The sequence below is a fragment of the Erigeron canadensis genome, chromosome 5 (genome assembly GCF_010389155.1).
Source record: "Erigeron canadensis isolate Cc75 chromosome 5, C_canadensis_v1, whole genome shotgun sequence".
Lineage (NCBI taxonomy): Eukaryota > Viridiplantae > Streptophyta > Magnoliopsida > Asterales > Asteraceae > Erigeron > Erigeron canadensis.
The window spans coordinates 3,091,793-3,104,609 of record NC_057765.1 but is presented as its reverse complement, the minus strand read 5'-3'; the positions used below and the strand labels follow the sequence as shown (position 1 = coordinate 3,104,609).

Below are 12,817 nucleotides of genomic sequence, written 5' to 3'. Positions count from 1 at the left end.
CTGAAAGGGGAAAGCTCACACATCAAGATAATAGTTCATGGTGCTAATATTTTCGTGTCCATATAACTATATTGTTTTGCATTACATCGATATAGTGCTCTTGAGGAATACAAGTCCAACACTAATGCTTGTGGTTTTGTTCTTCACTTGTTTCCAGTTCCATCATAGAGGAACCTACACAAGATCATTCTTTCGGGATGCAGGAATTTAAGGAGCCTGCTCTATTACCCAAAGTGAGTGCCCTTTTACCTCTTTCTTTTTTATCATGTGGTCTTTACATGAGGATTAAGTTATGATAATTACTAACTAGGGTAACATGCTTTCACATTATAGGAGAAAAAGGGTCGTGGGTGTCCACCTTTGTGGCACATTACTGCCAATGAACTGGACTCTTTGTCATCGTAAGTGGAACCATTGAGTGAATATTCATACTGCCACACCTGCTGCGCAATTCATATTACTACATTACTATCTGGTCCATTGCTATGTATTTCCAATTTTTCTATTTCCATCTGCCCATCTTTGGTTAAATAATCATTAATCAAAATGCAGGTATACGAGAGGAAGGCTAACTTTAGAAAAGGTTAATGCGGCCATTAATGACATGGCTGCTTTTGCAGAGGTTAATTCCCAGCTTATTGCAGCCCCAAGAAGGAAGGTTTCTAAACACGTTTTTCATTATATTTCTTCTCTTAACCTGTAAAAGATATTCAACAATTGCTGATTACGTTTTTCATTATATTTCTTCTCTCAACTTTTGTTAGGGTTCGTGCGGAAATGAATTTTGAGAAGTTTGGTGGTGGTTTCGTGGTCTAATTCGAAGAAACGAGTGAGATATCGACATTCCAAGTTTTCCGGCGAATTTTCCGGCCAATCAGTCGGAGAAGATGAAGTTTTCCGACAACAGAAAAGTAATTTTCATTTTTCGTCCCTGAACTTGTAATTTTTTGCACTTTCAGTCCCTCACATGACCTACTTAACGGCTGAAACTTAACGACGTTTGGTGAGGGACGGTTATTGAAAAAATTGGCCAACTTTAGGGTCAAAATTGTAATTTTTAAACTTTAGGGATGAAAAGTGAAAAACGTGCCAACTTCAGGGACGAAAACTGTAATTTACTCTTTATTTTATTTTAAATCTATATGTTGAGGATTTTATGCTCATGCATTAAAACTTATAGTGTTTACTAATTATTTAAAATAATACTTTTTTTTTTCTAACAAGTTTTTGTTATCCATCATCATTCATAAATAAAACTATGATATTACTTCTTCAACCAAATTGTTGCTTGCTTTGTATGTAAGTACATATTTTTTAAACTCATATAACGTTATTAGATTGCTTGATGTATCAAAAATTTTGTCTTTTGTTTTATTTCTTTTCATGTTCTTAAAAAAAAAAAAAACTAAGATATTAAAAATCGATAATAACTAAAACGTTTGTAATTAAAAATGTTTGTATAAAACTTTTAGTAAATATTTTTTAACATCCGCACATCGTGCGAGGAAAAGACCTAATGTATATATATATATATATTTTTTTTTTCCCCCCAAGAATATGGTGCTGTTAGTACGTCATCATGTTTCTTCGGAGCATAAAATAAAGAATAAACCACCAAATATACCTTTCATATTTTCCTTCTCCTTAATTAATTAAATAAACAAAAAAAGTACATATACAGGTGTCGATATGTAACTATAATTTTAATTTAATCTTATATCAAAATTTATTAAAACAACCAATCATAAATCACCAACGTGTCCTTTCCAAGCTCAAATTCAACAACCTGGAATCATCTAATTCGCTGGAAATACATTGAAATAATTAAAATAATAATAATATAACTATTTATTTATTTTTATCTTTATTTATTATTATGGACTTAAAAAAGTGTCGACAGAAAGCAATATTAAATTAAATAATAAAATAAGTTAAATAATTAGCGGTTATTTTTTTTTCTGTCCCTATATTCTCTATTTGATTCTATTTCTTTCTTTCTTCCTTCTTCTATAAAAGTAAAAATCTAAATTTATTCTCTCTTTCTGTCAGTTTCTTTTTCTTCCACACAAACACAAACACACATATATAACATATATATATATATAGACACACACACACAGAGATAGAGATATAGAGATACAGGGAGGGAGATGGCGGGAAATGATTGGATAAACAGTTACTTGGAGGCGATACTGGATGTAGGGCCAGGACTAGACGATGCGAAAACATCTTTGTTGCTTCGTGAAAGAGGACGATTCAGTCCAACTCGTTATTTCGTTGATAACGTTATCGGTTTCGATGAGACTGATCTTCATCGCTCCTGGGTTAAAGTACGTTATATATATATATATTTTGTATGTATATATGGTGTATTTGTATATGTATTGAGAAAAAGGTGTAAACTTTGTGAGTTTGGAATCAGTTTTTGTTATGATTTTAAGTTCAGTTGGAAGAATTAAAGTAAATTAATTTGATTTTTTTTTTCTTTTTGTATTAAATTATTAATTTGTTTATGTTTATGCTATTGTATATTTAATTTAAGTTATTTTAATTGAAATAATCGAATGGAACTCGATTTTCTTGTGAATGATCAGTCACTGGTTGGCTACGACCCAATGTTGAAAAAATTGTTCATGTATGTGCTTTGTTGTTCTGTTTGATTGTTAGTATTAGTATGTGTGTGTAAATACATATTTTGTCAAAAGGTTATCATTTGGCTAACCTTGGGCGGTCCACACCAGACCGTGCCAGGACCATTGCGTGAGAGGTAAATCGAAAAGAAATATAGTAGCAAATGTATGGACTTTTGGTGTTGATGTATTGTGATGTGATTTTATCTTTAACTGTAATAAGATACTTTTAACGAGATTTGAAAATACGTAAATTTATTTACTGGATGAAAAAGGCGTGTAGTTAATATTCTGGTTATATGTGTGCAAATGATATTTATTAATGTTCACTTTATGTATATCGGTTGTGGTTGGAAACTTATTGATCATTGTATGTATGTGTATGAAGGCACAAGCGACCAGGAGTCCTCAAGAGAGGAACACCAGGCTTGAGAATATGTGTTGGAGGATTTGGAATTTAGCTCGTCAGAAAAAACAGGTTTTTTCTTATTCTTATTCTTCTTTTTCTTTTATCATTATATATTTAAATTGCTGTTCTTTTTTCTTTGGATTTTTATGTAACTAGGTGTCGATCCACTTGCTGACTTTTATATATGAACTTAAGGGGGAAAAGAAGCTCAATTTTAAAAACGGTTTTGAAATATGAACATATAAATAACTGTTTGTGTTTTTCATTGATTGATGAACTTTCTCCATAAAATAGTTAAACATGAAAGTTAAATTTAGGGTAATTGTCTTCGGAATTGGAAGATTTTTATAAACAATCTGGATTCTTGCTGTATGATATTGAGTTTGAAGTTAAATGCCAAAAGTTTGTGTAGTTTGAGTGATTTTTGAAGGTTAGTTATGTCTTTCTTGTAACTTGAACCAACTATCTTTTGTGGTTGGTCTTTTAAAATAAAAAAATAATTCTGTGGTTAATTTGATTTTGAGTTTCAGCAGTGTTGTCAAAATTGATTTTGAGTTTCAGCAGTGTTGTCAAAAATCAAAAGGTTCATGAGACGTTTCAAGTGTTTCTCAGTTAAACAGATACTCCTATTTTAAATTCAACATTAAGATAACTCACAATCATTTCCATATATGTTGGCCAAGGAGCCTTTTTTCGGTTGAATTTAACCACGAGCGAAGTTCTTTTATCTTCACTCATTGTTTTCCAAATTTTGTCTGCAAATAGTGTTTCCTAAATCATGAGTGAAGTGGACTCTTTTTGCATAGATGAAGCCAAAAAATTATTAATTTATGTTATTTGTAAATACAAATGCCACACATGGGCATGTTCCATGCTATGCAGTATGATCTATGGTTTATGGACTCGATTTACTTTGTTAATACTTATTATGTTGTCTGTTTGTCAGCTTGAGAATGAGGAAGCTAATAGAGCAGCCAAACGTCGTATTGAGCGTGAAAAGGGTCGCAGAGAAGCGGTTGCTGACATGTCAGAGGACTTATCAGAGGGGGAGAAAGGTGAGACCATTGGTGATGTATCTGTTCATGGTGATAGCCACAGAGGCCGTTTGCCTAGAATGAGTTCTGTAGATGCGATGGAGGCATGGGTCAATCAACAAAAGGGAAAAAAACTGTATCTTGTATTGATAAGGTATGTGCCTCACAAAATCAACATTTAGTCTTACCAGTAACTAAGCTAATTGTGATACGTGAACTTTCAGCATTATAGGATACATAGTCAAATTCCTTTATCCTGTGGATGTAACACAGAACTACCTTTTACCTTTCTTTTCTTTTCCCATTTTTCTTTCTAGGGAGAACATCATATATCCCCTTCTTAAACATCAAAATCACATATTTACCCACTTAAACAACATAATATCATAGATACCCAATTTAAACCTTAAAACTATCAAATTTACCCATTTTATTAATAAACTCATTAAATTGATATTCAATATTAAAATCTATCATGATAAGCATAAGGCATATAGTCTAACGATAGCTACTGGACTAACTATATATATGATTATATAATCACAAGAAACATTTTTCCTTCTTCATTGTAATATATATACCCCATCGATCATTCGATCATCCTTAATTCATATAATAATAACATAAACTATCATTTTTATAGGGTTATTTCAACTTTAAATATGTACGATATAACTATAATTATAAATACTATGTGTATATATATATATGTATTAAAGGACAATGAAAATTTAATAATTATAAAATTTTAATATGACAATGCTAAACAGATCATGCACCTTATTAGCGTATGACTTAATAGTCTACTAGGTTTCATGTATAACATTCATTACAAAAGAAAAAGATTGCACTAAATCTCCAGTATTCGACAACAATAAATTCATAGCTATAATCAAATTACGTTTATTATTTAGAAACATAAATGAGTAGATTAATATGACAAATTATTTGCAAGAAAAAGAAAAAACAATCGGCCGAGCTCACTGTAATGGTCAAAAGCCTTTTGCTATTTTTAGGCCAATGTAAAATTATCTTATAAAATGCAATTTTATGTTATTTATTGGAGGGAAAAAAGATTTAAATACATAAAATTGATTTTATTGAATTTAATTAAGAAAATGGGTAAATATGAGAACATTAATGAGTTGATTAATAAAAATGGGTAAAATTGATAGTTTTAAAATTTAGATTGGATATATATGATATTATATTGTTTAAGTGGGTAAATATGTGATTTTGATGTTTAGAAAGGGGATATATGATGTTCTCCCTTCTTTCTAATCATCACCATTACTTTCAATATGGAAACTTGCATACTTTTAAGCCCATAAATGACAGTCATATGGTTTGTTTGTTACATCCTGTGTAAATTAATGGAAAATACCTTAAGTTTTGCTGTGTGTGTCTTGTCCGCCTTATGAACTTTGGTGTGATTTTATAATCAATTTTTTTACAGCCTTCATGGGTTAATACGTGGTGAAAATATGGAGCTCGGGCGTGATTCTGATACAGGCGGTCAGGTATGGTTCAAGACTTTCAGTTTATCTTTTTTTTTTTTGTTGTTCACTTAAAGTGATTTGTAGTTTCCGGACTTGTCTAATCCATGCTTTTCTAGCCGTGGAAGTTTGACCTGTATACTTATGAATGGATCAATGGCGTCTGTGTTTTTATCTCAAACGGGCCAATCAATATTTATATAGCTAAAATGGCCAATCAAACCTTATAAATCATATAGCTTCAAGATTTAGATAATTAATGAAGTCATTTAAACTTTGTCGATGAACTTAAAAAATGGACAAAAAAGTGATTCCCAGTCAACCCAACCCAGTTCTGTCTCCTGAATCCATTTAGACATGTTATACGTCATTCAACCTGTGGACCCACCATTCTTGCCACATCTCACATTTTTTCATTGACATTCATTGACGTGGGCTGTTACTAATATTTCAGGTTAAGTATGTTGTAGAACTTGCAAGAGCTTTAGCTTCAATGCCAGGTGTCTATCGGGTCGATCTGCTTACAAGACAAGTAGCCTGCCCTGATGTTGACTGGAGTTATGGTGAACCAACAGAAATGTTAAATCCACATAATTCTGATGGTATGACAGAAGAGCTCGGGGAGAGTAGCGGTGCCTACATAATTCGCATTCCATTTGGCCCAAAGGACAAATATATCCCCAAAGAGCTTCTTTGGCCCCACATTCCTGAATTTGTTGATGGTGCACTTAGCCACGTAATACAAATGTCCAAAGTTTTGGGTGAGCAAATTGGCGGTGGCCACCCTGTCTGGCCGGTTGCTATCCATGGTCATTATGCAGATGCTGGTGACTCAGCGGCTCGTTTATCTGGTGCTCTAAATGTACCTATGCTTTTCACGGGTCACTCACTCGGAAGAGATAAGTTGGAACAACTTCTTAGACAAGGAAGATTAACTAAAGAAGAAATCAATACTACATATAAAATCATGCGTAGGATAGAGGCTGAGGAGGTAAGCCTTGATTCCTCTGAGGTGGTCATAACTAGCACCAGACAAGAAATTGATGAACAGTGGAGGTTGTATGATGGATTTGACCCGGTGCTAGAGAAGAAACTTCGAGCTAGGATCAGGCGTAACGTGAGCTGTTATGGCAGGTTCATGCCTCGAATGAATGTAAGTGCCAACAATGCCCTATGTGTAGCTAGTGTTTTTTTTAAAGTTGGAAAGATAGAATGTCAGAATTGATTTTAAAAATTATATTATTTCAAATAGTAATCTAATTTTATTTCTTTTACTAAGATGTTTCATTTGGTTTTATGCATCATTGCATTAACAATACACTTTCATTAATCATTTGTTTCTTTTTAGCCAACTTATTTGTTATATGTTTCCCATTAGAAATAAAGAATAACTGAGTTTGAGCTGCTGCCGACCCTTCCGTGCACAGCTATACCAACCTCGACTTTTTTTTTAGTTACATTCTTAATCACTATAACTATTGACAGGTAATTCCTCCGGGGATGGAGTTCAATCATATTGTACCACATGAAGTTGATATGGATGGTGAAACAGAAGGAGGAGAAAATCATCAGGCCCCACCTATCTGGACTGAGGTTTGAGGATTTTTGATTAATTATTTCAAGTATGAATGCTGTTTAGTACAATGTATGTCATGGTGGTAATTTGGGCAGACCCTGGCATGTTGGGTAACATGTCAAGACGGATAGTGTTTAGTGTCGAAGGGAGTCAGGTTGGGTTGTCCCAGAACACATTTTGTCAAACTGCTTTTTCCTTCATAATTAGTAATAGCTATTTAGTATAGTTACAAAGTTTTGTAAATTTAGTTTACACAAGTCTTCGATTAGAATGATGTTGAAGGTCTTATGCATTATAAAAACTCTTTGGGGCAACTTTTGACCCATTAGACACATTTTCTTATGACACTGACCCACAGTCGCACATATATAATTACCTATTTGACCTGTTATAGATATAACATAACCCAAATTGATCAACATATAAATAGATGGTTGTATTGCCACCTCTACTTGAATGTCTCTTGTTTCCATCTCTTTCCCTTTTATTATTGTTATTATCATTATTCTGGAATAATCACAAGTCACTAACTTCATATTTAATGCAGATAATGCGCTTCTTTACCAACCCACGAAAGCCCATGATACTTGCTCTTGCTAGGCCAGATCCTAAGAAGAACCTTACAACTTTGGTTAAAGCATTTGGGGAGTGTCGACCGTTAAGAGAGCTTGCTAATCTTGTATGTCTGATTATCCTTTTTTTTCTTTACTATATAGTTAACTATCATTTGTCATTAAGATATATTTTTCTCTGATGTGAAGACACTAATAATGGGTAACCGAGATAATATCGATGAGATGTCAAGCACCAGTGCTTCGATGCTTCTTTCAATTATTAAGATGATCGACAAGTATGATCTTTACGGTCAAGTGGCATATCCTAAACATCATAAGCAGAGTGAAGTCGCTGATATCTACCGGTTAGCAGCTAAGACTAAGGTAACAGATGTACCCTTTTGTTGTGTATTTGGTATCAATGATAGTATTAATTTATAACAACGCTGACTGTATGTTGATCATTTCAAGGGCTCTTTCAATCTTGCGTCTTGAAACTGATTATCTGTTCAAGTTTTATGTTTGAATAAGCAATGCTATTTCTTATTATCTGACTATTTAGGAATCAAATACTCAATTTCTCACCAGTTAGAAGATAATCAGTTTTATACCATCTGCAAGAAAACTAAATTGAGAAACTTGTACTCCCATCTCATAAGGCTTATATCCTTTATTTCCCCACACAAAATAGTCCTTTTTTATGTATATTTATGTATTAATTAATGGCTTAAATTATTAATATTCCTAACCACTTAAAACAGCTGATATTCCCTCAGTACTTTAACATTAGAAGCACATTAGAGCACTATTTCGAACAGCTCATTTCTCATTATGATTATCTAAATCGAATTATTCAAAGTTATATACAAGAAAGGGCGCAAGTCCAAACACACTGTGAGTTACCATTACCCTTAATGATCTGGATGATCATTATTGATTATCCCTAAAATTCCAAGAGTAAGTTGTGTATAACATCCTGTTTTCTAAATTGGATGTGCAGTCTTTAACATGTTAAATGAAGAGATTTTATATTAAGGTAGAAGAGGGAAACTTAACATTGTTGAACTTGTCTTGGCAGGGTGTTTTTATAAATCCGGCTTTCATAGAGCCATTTGGACTCACTTTGATCGAAGTGAGTTTTCTGTCTTTTCTATCATTCAATTACACGTCAATATAACATTATTAGTCTAACACGTCAGATTCTATTGAACAGGCTGCTGCTCATGGGTTACCAATGGTTGCAACAAAAAATGGAGGCCCCGTGGATATACATCGGGTGAGTTATGTTTGTTTTATTCAGAGGTAGCAATTGATCTATTCGCTTATGACGCTGGCAACTCGAGTTCTTCCTATCTTTGATGCGTAAAACATAAATTTTTACAGATCACATCTTAATTGAGAACACGTTAATTAGTTATTATTAAAAAGTAGATGACATTTTCCATCACATTTGACATACTAAATGTTCATAAATATTCGGGCAACACCAACTCATTTTGATCTGTACCAAAAGCTAACCTGTTTTGACCCATGAACCAACCAACCATTTTGCTACCTCTAGCTTTATTATATGCTTATGTCTTAGTATGAGTTCAGTGAATTGATGATGTGATCATTACAGGTACTTGACAATGGTCTGCTTATTGACCCCCATGATCAACAGTCAATTGCAGATGCTTTGTTAAAGCTTGTTGCAGATAAGCAGCTGTGGGCCAAATGCAGGGCAAATGGACTGAGAAACATTCATCTCTTCTCATGGACCGAACATTGCAAAACTTATCTTTCGCGAATAGCAAGTTGTAAACCAAGGTATCCTGGGTGGCTAAAAAACGATGACGATGATGATGAAAATTCAGAATCTGACTCACCAAGTGATTCCTTAAGAGATATGCAAGACATATCGTTAAATTTGAAGTGGTCGATTGACGGTGATAAAGAAAATGATAGTAATAGTAGTAAATTAGAGAATGCTGTTTTGTCATATGCAAAAGGTGTCGGTAAAAGTACACAAAGGACAGTTTCAGGAGAGAAACATGAACAACTTAAATTCCCAGCATTGAGGAGAAGAACACATATCTTTGTTGTTGCTATTGATGATGATGATATCGGATCTCTTTTTGATAATATAAAGAAAATATTTGAGGCTGTAGAGAAGGAAAAGATGGAAGGTTCTATTGGATTTATACTTGCGACATCCTTACGAATGGCTGAAATTCATTCTTTTTTGGTCTCAAAGGGCGTGAATCCTTCAGATTTTGATGCTTTCATTTGCAATAGTGGTGCTGATCTTTACTATTCGTCTTCGCATTCTGAAGATAACCCGTTTGTGTTTGATTTGTATTACCATTCACACATAGAATATCGTTGGGGTGGTGAAGGGCTGAGGAAGACTTTGGTGAAGTGGGCATCTTCTATAATTGACAAAAAGGCCGTGAATAAAAATGAAGAGCATGTTGTTACAGAAGATGAAGAAGTTACTACAAATTATTGTTATGCTTTCAATATTCATAAGCCGGGACTGGTTAGTTAATTTATGATTATCTACTTATTTTTATGCTATTCTCTGTTATTGGTATATGTTTGATGCTGCATTACTAATTCTATCTTCTACTTTTCAAGAAAAGTAATTCTATCTTCTTTTTATTTTAAAGGCAAGTGTCCCCAAGCATCAGACGTATCCACACATTTTTATAATGTCTACAGATACTCATACATGTGTGTGTCAGGCTTGTCTATGCAATGTATTATGTGTCTTATCTTAGTGGCTCTTTTTGCAGGTACCTCCTGTTAAGGAACTTCGGAAGTTAATGAGGATTCAAGCTCTTCGTTGCCATGTAATTTATTGCCAAAACGGTAGAAAGATAAATGTTATCCCAGTGTCGGCATCTCGTTCTCAAGCCCTCAGGTAGTTATAATTTTCTTTAAATACATCTTCTTGTCTAGTTACTTACATTTGGTGTCAAATAATCTGTTTAGGTTTATATTAACAAAAGAATGGAATTTATATGACAAAAAAAAATCAAAAACAGTGGTGCTATAAGTAACTAACATAAATAATAAGAAAAACAAATAAAAGCAAAAGATCAGAAACAAAGGATCAGTAGCGCCAGTCCTGATTTTTTAAAAGTAGCACCAGTCCTTGTTTTCGGAAATTAATTCTTTTACAATATGGGACTGATGGAAGTTAGGATTGGTAATGAGCAGTTTGGCTAGGTGTGCATCCCCCCAAGCCCCAAGGACCAGACTTGGTCCAGTAACCGGTTCATTTGTGTACCATTCCTTTCTGTTTAGGTTTCGCAATTCAACCCATATCTTATGAATGGGTTGAATTGGAGTATGCTTTACCTATAAGGCCTTAAGGGGTCCAATGAGTGAAAAAAAATAACTTAAAGAGGAATGGGTAGAACGTTGCAACAAGTGTATTCTTATTAGATAAAACTTTTTAGAAAATAATTACTTGAACTTCGAAAATAATTACTTGAACTTGGAAAATAATTACTTAGAAAAACAGAAGTGATTAGCTTCAACCTAGTTTGATTTTGGTTGTTACTGAATCTGCCCATTCTGGGACAAATGCTTAGAATTTAACACATCATACCTGCAGGTACTTGTATCTAAGGTGGGGTATGGACTTGTCAAAGGTGGTAGTTTTTGTTGGAGAAAGTGGCGACACAGATTATGAAGGATTTCTGGGCGGTGTTCACAAAACAGTTATACTGAAGGGAATAGGCATCAGTACCACCAATCAACTTCATGCTAACAGAGTCTACCCACTTACAGACGTCACACCTACAGAGAGCACCAATATCATTCAGACAACTGAAGAATGTAGCAGTGCTGATATCCGTGCTTCCTTAGGAACACTTGGAGTTCTCAAGTCATAAGTAATTAAAATTGTTGTCCCTCCCATTCAACACTATACACTTCCAGGTGAAGTGTGTTTCGTTATCTTTTTGCTACTAGTAAATCTGCATTTGCATGAATGCTTATTCATGATGCTATAATACCATAATTTGTACAGAAAGTTGATATAAATGAGGGGATTGTATTCCCCCCTTCAGGCCACCACCTTTTCCAGAGTGTATTCTTTCACATGCTTTCTTCACATATGTTATGGATATTTGTATCAGGGTATCCATGATATATTATCTGCTTAATATCTTTGTTTATATTAAGATTGTAGTTGCCTACCAATGTGTTTTTATCTGTAAAAAAACCCAAAAACACTCGATACAGATGGATTTTATATATATGGTATAATGAAGTACCACATGGGTGGATATATAGGAATCAAAATCTGCCGAGTCACTCATGTTATGATCTTCTACATCCTAGGTCTTCCCGTTCCATCATCTGGCTTATGTTCTTCATGTAGCATTCAGACCGAATGACTATGAAATTACGTTGATACTTCCACATATTATGGTAACGTAGGAGGCATCTCTATTTTTCCCTCCGGGAATCTTTAGAATTACCACTGCTTAGCATTCAATTTGAGAGATGATATGAGTCGTTTGCTAGTGAGATAGTAATTCTCTCCGTGAAAGTTGTAAAATTCTTGAACAGGAGATTATCATTTTTGATAATTGATTTTATATTAATGTAAGTAACTTGATAATGGAACTTGAAAGTATTTTTAATACCGTTTCGACTATGATCAACCATGCCTTAGCCTGTTACAATGTACATCCTTCTAAAGACAACTCGTAACTTAAACTAACATAAACTTTCACATCAGATTTAATGGACAACCACCCCCTTTCTGTTTTTTCTTCCACTGGTTTCGGTAACAATTACCTTAACTTTCATCGTTGGATTTTTAGAGTCTTGTTTTATAAAATAAGCAGAGGTGAAAAAGTGTATGTTATATGGAGGAGTTACATTTGGTATTTACATGTGTCCCATTGTTTACCTAAAACTTCATCTGTTAATGAATTTTCACATGATCTTGATATAAAACATAAACGTCTCTTATTGTAGTTTGAAGGGCAAGTTCCACTGGTCAAGCCAATGACCTGTAATTTTCAGTTCCTCTTAGTTTAAAACTTAATAGTTGCACTTTTTTGGACTTTTTTGAAGGGCAAGTTCCACTGGTCAAGCCAATGGCACTATAAAACT

General features: G+C 33.7%; 2 protein-coding genes across 2 annotated transcripts; both read left to right on the top strand.

The window, feature by feature from the left end:
* Positions 1-717, top strand: LOC122598979 (spindle and kinetochore-associated protein 1 homolog). The gene is made up of 4 exons (XM_043771429.1): positions 1-40; positions 158-233; positions 334-401; positions 553-717. The coding sequence occupies exons 2-4, from the start codon at positions 198-200 to the stop codon at positions 701-703; spliced, it is 255 nt and encodes an 84-aa protein (XP_043627364.1). The 5' UTR covers positions 1-40; positions 158-197; the 3' UTR covers positions 704-717.
* Positions 718-2,102: 1,385 nt separating this feature from the next.
* Positions 2,103-11,764, top strand: LOC122598998 (probable sucrose-phosphate synthase 1). The gene is made up of 13 exons (XM_043771447.1): positions 2,103-2,330; positions 3,019-3,108; positions 3,986-4,227; positions 5,530-5,593; positions 6,024-6,722; positions 7,055-7,162; positions 7,693-7,824; positions 7,907-8,083; positions 8,778-8,831; positions 8,913-8,975; positions 9,321-10,220; positions 10,477-10,604; positions 11,304-11,764. The coding sequence occupies exons 1-13, from the start codon at positions 2,151-2,153 to the stop codon at positions 11,581-11,583; spliced, it is 3,117 nt and encodes a 1,038-aa protein (XP_043627382.1). The 5' UTR covers positions 2,103-2,150; the 3' UTR covers positions 11,584-11,764.
* Positions 11,765-12,817: the final 1,053 nt, after the last annotated feature.

What these genes read in the sequence shown, in the direction of transcription:
- LOC122598979 (XM_043771429.1), top strand. Translation starts at nt 198, where the DNA reads ATGCAGGAATTTAAGGAGCCTGCTCTATTACCCAAA. An exon ending in AGCCTGCTCTATTACCCAAA is followed by an intron (nt 234 to 333) that starts GTGAGTGCCCTT and finishes TTCACATTATAG; the next exon opens with GAGAAAAAGGGTCGTGGGTG. An exon ending in GAACTGGACTCTTTGTCATC is followed by an intron (nt 402 to 552) that starts GTAAGTGGAACC and finishes ATCAAAATGCAG; the next exon opens with GTATACGAGAGGAAGGCTAA.
- LOC122598998 (XM_043771447.1), top strand. Translation starts at nt 2,151, where the DNA reads ATGGCGGGAAATGATTGGATAAACAGTTACTTGGAGGCGATACTGGAT. An exon ending in TTCATCGCTCCTGGGTTAAA is followed by an intron (nt 2,331 to 3,018) that starts GTACGTTATATA and finishes ATGTGTATGAAG; the next exon opens with GCACAAGCGACCAGGAGTCC. An exon ending in TAAGAGAGCTTGCTAATCTT is followed by an intron (nt 7,825 to 7,906) that starts GTATGTCTGATT and finishes TCTGATGTGAAG; the next exon opens with ACACTAATAATGGGTAACCG.